Source organism: Eptesicus fuscus, chromosome 4 (assembly GCF_027574615.1).
Source record: "Eptesicus fuscus isolate TK198812 chromosome 4, DD_ASM_mEF_20220401, whole genome shotgun sequence".
Lineage (NCBI taxonomy): Eukaryota > Metazoa > Chordata > Mammalia > Chiroptera > Vespertilionidae > Eptesicus > Eptesicus fuscus.
The window spans coordinates 31,549,837-31,555,836 of NC_072476.1; the positions used below are offsets into that span (position 1 = coordinate 31,549,837).

General features: G+C 40.8%; 1 protein-coding gene across 2 annotated transcripts in view; it reads right to left on the minus strand.

Annotated features, from left to right (window-relative positions):
* The window catches only part of STYXL1 (serine/threonine/tyrosine interacting like 1), a 48,084-nt gene extending 42,361 nt beyond the window's left edge, over positions 1–5,723 (minus strand). Inside the window, exons 1-2 of one of the 2 annotated variants that reach the window (XM_028145312.2) lie at positions 5,625–5,723; positions 2,378–2,481 (exon numbers count right to left, since the gene is read on the minus strand). In XM_028145312.2, the coding sequence (XP_028001113.2) occupies positions 2,378–2,481; positions 5,625–5,641 (121 nt within the window). In that variant the 5' untranslated portion in view covers positions 5,642–5,723. Of the gene's footprint in view, positions 1–2,377; positions 2,482–4,400; positions 4,485–5,624 lie in introns of those variants that run through there. The other variant, XM_028145313.2, reaches the window with a different exon arrangement.
* Between the last annotated feature and the right edge of the window lie 277 nt (positions 5,724–6,000).

Below are 6,000 nucleotides of genomic sequence, written 5' to 3' on the forward strand. Positions count from 1 at the left end.
TTGTTCCCCCCAACACCTGAAGATAGGGGCCCTGTCTCCCAGACTCTGGGGAGATAGAAGCCTTACTTTGATGAGTGCTAGTTAGCAAACCTAGATGGATTTCACTTGGACTAGTCCCCATTGCCCCCCCTTTTTTTAAATATATTTTTTATTGATTTCTTACAGAGAGGAAGAGAGAGGGATAGAGAGTTAGAAATATCAATGAGAGAGAAACATCGATCAGCTGCCTCTTGCATACCCCCTACTGGGGATGTGCCCGCAACCAAGGTACATGCCCTTGACCGGAATCGAACCTGGGACCCTTGAGTCCACAGACCGATGCTCTATCCACTGAGCCAAACCGGTTTCGGCCCTCATCCCCTTTTTGTGATTTTTCACTTCCCTGACTCTACGGAGCCCCTATTTGCCCCACACCGTACTCCCTCAGTCTCCCTTTAAAACACCAGTCATTGCAGACATATGAGCCCAACCAGTGGTTAAGGGCAACAGGAGGGTGGGGGCATGTGTGGGGAGGGGGGTGGGATGGAAATGGGGGGACGAGGACAAATATGTGATACCTTAATCAATAAAGAAATTTAAAAAAATAAAAAATAAAAAAATAAAACACCAGTCACGCCCCGCTGGGTGTTGCTCAGCAGTTGAGCACTGACCCAGGAACCAAGAAGTCACAGGTTCGATTCCCAGTCAGGGCATATGCCTAGGTTGTGGGCTCAATCCCCAGTGGGGGGCATGCAGGAGGCAGCCAATCAATGATTCTCATCATTGATGTTTCTATCTCTCTCTCTCCCCCTCTCCCTTACTCTCTGAAATCAATAAAAATATAAAAAATAAAAAAATAATAAAACACCAGTAAACTCTGCAAACTCCCTATTGCAAGAGTATATTACTGATTAAAATTTGTACCTACTACTTTTTTTTAGAAGTGAAAATTTATTTTTTTCAAGAAAAACGATTTTAAATATAAAAATGTTACATGTAATAAACGTTAACATTTCAAGAAAAATGATCTTAAATATAATAATGTTACATGCAATTATTCAAGAAAAAATGATCTTAAATATAATATTACATGCAATAAACATGGATACAGACAATAGGGTGGTGAAGGCCTGGGGTGGGACGGGATCCTGGTGAAGGGGATAACGGGGCGGCGGGGGGGGAGGGGGGAGGCATCTTTAATAGTCTCAGCTATAAAGATTTTAAACAATATAAATAAATAGAAACGAGTGAAACTAAAGTTAGCTGGGTAGGAAAGCAAGAGAAGATACTGAGGGTAGGAGCCATGACTTTAACCATGAAAATCATTCTTGTTTAAAAATGAAATAATGGACACAGCATTTCAACTTGGGATGATGAAAAAGTTCTGGAGCCAGACTGAGTGGCAACAGTTGCACAACAATGTGAATGTACTTTAATGTCACTGAACTGTACACTTTAAAATGATAAATTTTATATGTACAAATTACCACAATAAAAAATAAATATTTGTGGCAGGTAGAGATGTTATTAGACTATTTCAGAATAATATATTTTCTATGGAAGAAAGTAACTTTAAAAGTCAAATTTCAACTTTTGAGAGTAAAGACAGAGTATTCCCTCTTATCACGGTTCCAAACTTGAGCATGTATAACAGTCACCTGTAAACATGGAGATCATGGGGACCCAGGAATATTATGTTACTGTTTCCCTGTTCACGGACTTACTTTAAAGCCTATACCATAGGGAGGTAAACTGCTGCACATGAATAAGGAGGGATGCACAAAGTTGTTCATTGCAGCACTATCCATTAGAGGCACACAATGCAAGCAACACATTGCAGTCAATTAGGAATAGATCCATATCATAACTAACAGTCAAAGTAAATACATTAGATCTTCACATTTAGACATGGGGGGATCTCAAAAATATAATTTTAAGCCAAATAAAGTAAGTTGCATAATGATTGTACATTATGATACTATTTGTGTAAATATTTAAACACATTATTTTGGGATGCCTGCATATGCAGTAAAAATGTAAAAGTATAGAAGCAGTTATCTTTGGGGAGGGAAAGAAGTGGGTTCAGGATGGGAAACAGAAGAGGAGTACATCTGTGTCTGTAACATTTAATTTATGTTAAATCTGAGTACATGGGTGTTTATTACTGTTGCTATATATCTGTTAGATGTTTGCTATATTTCACTAAAACAAGAGGACTCAGGAACATCTAGATTTAATCTGGAATGATTTCCAAGTCATGTGAATGAGTAGCAGCATTTTACACTATGCCTAATAAGTTTGATTTCTAGTCATTTATTCCTCTATCCCCAAAAGTTTTTTGGTTCATCAAAAATAATGTTTGAAGAGTGCTATCCTCAAAATATTTTTAAGTACTTACCCAATAAACAGAGATAGTTGGGTTCAGTCAATCTGGATAGTTTTGTGACCTGATTCAAGATGTTATAAAGCTCTTTTGGTTCACATAGAACCAAATCAGTCATCCTATAGGGAAGAAACAATAACGTAAAGCTTATTACCTCTTTCTATTTTAAATGAGTATTCAAAAAGTAAGATATTGAATTAAACTCTTTCTTAATGCATCTTCAGGCAAAGATTGAAGTAATCATGAACATAATCAGGAAAGCCTCAAAATTCTGTAGTGAGCCCTGGCTGCTGTGGCTCCATGGTTTCGAGCATGGTCCCCTACACTGAAACGTTGTGGGTTTGATCCAGTCAGGGCTCATGCATGAGGCAGCTGTTTAATGTTTTCCTCTCATCTCTCACCTCTCTCTCTCTCTCTCTCTCTCTCTCTCTCCTCCTCCTCCCCCTCCCCCTCCCCCTCCTCCTCTTTCCCTCTCCCCTTCTCCTCCTCTTTTTCCCTTTTCCTCTCCCCCTCTCTTCATTCCCCTCTCTCTATAATCAATGAAAAAAATATCCTCAGGTAAAGATTGATAAAAATAAGAATAAATTTTGTAGTGAAATGTGTGTAGAGAATAAAATATTGAACTATATAATAACATATGAACTATGTAAATAACAAGCAAGCTATAAAATAGTCAACAGTTCATTTGTTTTTTAGCATATAATTACTGAGCACCTACTACATGCCAGGCACTGAAAATAACTGTGGCAAACTAGACCTACCTTCATGAAGGTTACATTCTAGCATGGAATGCAGACATTGGACACAAAACACAAGTAAGAAAAGCATTATACTGTCAGTGTCCCATGTTGGAGGAGGAGCTAATGAGAGAACCTAACCTAATTTCGGGAATCAGAGAAAGGCTGTCTGAGATGTGACAGCTAAGCTGAGACAGGAGGCTAGGCAAGACTTAGCCAGAAGAGAGGGTGGAAAAGAAGGCAAGAACATTCAGTACCTGAGAGAGTTTAAGGAGACGGGTATGGCAACAGCAGGGAGAGAGTAATGAGTGAAGACCCTGAGGAGGCTTTTGATAAGGATCATGAAGGTCAGTGTTGGGTGGAGAATTGCTGATGTGTACTGACAAAATCGCCTGGCCAACTTGGGCCTTGGCTCCTGACTACAGGGCTGAGATACTGGTTCCTGAGCAAGACTGGTGCTCCAAGGACACTGGAGGGGAAGGGCTGGGCCTGTGGAGCAGCTCCCTGCAGGGAAGCCTCCTTTTAGCAAGGGGTGGAGGCTGCAAGGAGCTGCCCAGCACCAGTAGGAACCGATTGAGAAGTTGAATCCAGAGGTAGGTAATCTTGATCAAAACAGTTAGGGTCCACTTCAGTTACAGTATGATGCTCAGGGAGAGCCAAATCCTTGACACCTCCTCAAGAACTTCTGTTCTCAGCCTCCCCTCCATCAATTTCAACCTCTACATGGATCTATTAGCACAAAACATCATCTGTACCCATCTTTGTCTTCTTTACAGCAAGACTTCTCAAAAGGGTGGTGTTGAATCACTGTCTCCACTTCCTCACCTCCAAACTCTCTACATCCTAATCCTAGCTATGCCATTTATTATGAGCTACCTTATGGTAATTAGCCTCTGTGTGCCTCAGTTTGCATCTCTGTAAAATGGGGATAATATTAGCATAATAGTTCTATAAAATGAGCATAATAGTACCTATTTGTAGTGTGTGGGTTAATGAAATTACACATAAGGTATTCGGAGCAGGGAGGAAATAAATGCTCAGTGTTGGCTATTGGCACAAGCTTTTCCCCTGGAGTTTCTAACCCTATCAAACCACAGAAACTGTTCTTATCAAGGTCATCACAATGTCCATCTCACCTAATCCATTAGTCACTTCTCTATGTGCTGAAATGATGGGAGTTTCTTAGCTGCGTTTAACCCATTTGAGCATTCCTCCTTCCCCAGTACTCTCCACTTCCAGAAGTACACACACACACACACACACACACACACACACTCACACTCTCCAGGCTTCCCTCCTACCTCTGTTCCTGCTGTCTTCTTTATGGGAGGCTCTATCTTCACATAAGAATGCCCTTGGTCAGTCACCTTTCTTCTCTATCTATACTTTCATTCTAGGAAAGGGCTTCTCAACCTCAGCAGTACTGATATTTGAGGCCAGACAATCTTCTGTTGTGGGGGCTGACCTGTACATCATAGGATGTTTAGCAGCATCCCTGGACTCCACCCAGTGGTTGCCAGTAGCAAACCTCCCCCAATCCAGCTGTAACAACCAAAAAAGTACAGGAGTTGCCAAATGTCCCCCAGGAAGAAGAGATATAAAAAACCCATTCACAGGATTACTGCCACATCACCTTTTCAATTGCCATTTTCTCCTCTTTTGAATTTGAACTCTGGAGTTAGTTATTGATATACTGTTATATGGTTTGGAGATTACGGGCTTCTTTTTTGTTTGTTAGGATGCTCTGATCTGACATTTGACGTGAACACAAAGTGCTAGATGTTCTTGTCGACTTCCATCAATGAGATGGGGAAAATCAGTTCTTGGTAACATCCTTTATAATAATGGTTTGATTTTTTTTATTTCAAGAGAATCTTTTTTTCCAATGCTTTCCCCCCTTTTACCCAGTTTCCTTGTCACTTGCTATAGATGGCTTTTGTATTCGTGCAGACTATGTTGTAGGTCTGTTTCATTTAGTAAACTGAAAATTATTGCTTAATTTTAAAAATGCTAGTTGAGAACCACCACTCTAAAATCTAGAGTCTAGCTGATTCATCTCACCCCTGTATACCAATGAGTCCCAAACTGTATCCCTGCTTGACTTCTCCACTGAGCTTGACTCCACTTGGATGCCTAATTAGCATCTCAAATGTAACATAACCAATATTGGGCTTTTAATTCACACATGCCCACACCTCTAATGCATGTTTATCTTTTAGTCTTCTCAGTCTCAATAAATAGCACCATTATCCACCTAGTTACAGAAGTCCAAATCACTAATCCCTATTTCCCTCCACTCTTCACATCTACTCTATTAGCTCTACTACCTAAATATATTCCAAATCCATCTACTTCTTTCCATCTGCAGGGTTAAAATTCTAGACCAAGATATTATCATCCCTCTCCTGATTATACAATACTTGACAATTGGACTTCTTGCTTTCTCCCTACAGTCTAATCTTCACATGGCAGTCAGGGTGATCTTTTTCAAAATATAAGTTTGTCTTCACCTCACTTGTCATTACCTGACATTATCACTCATTGTTTGTTGGCTTTATCAACAGTCTCCTCCCACTGAAATGTATGGCTTGTTAGGACAGGGACCTTGTCCTTCTTGTTCACTACTGTGGTCACCAATGGGGCCTTCTTGACATGATGTCATACATATAGATTCCACCTGTAGGATTCCATGTGTAGGTTCTGAAGGACCTCCCCACCCACACCTCGGGTCAGGTCCTCAGCTTCTGAAAGCCCTGTCTGCAGGCCATTCTGGAGGTGGTGAGTGCAGGGGAGAGAGGACAGGCTTTGGGACTAGTCCAACCACTTCGTTAAGCCAATCTAAAAACTGGCTCCAACCTATCTGGTCTATCGCTCACACCCCATCCTTAAGCTCCCACCTAC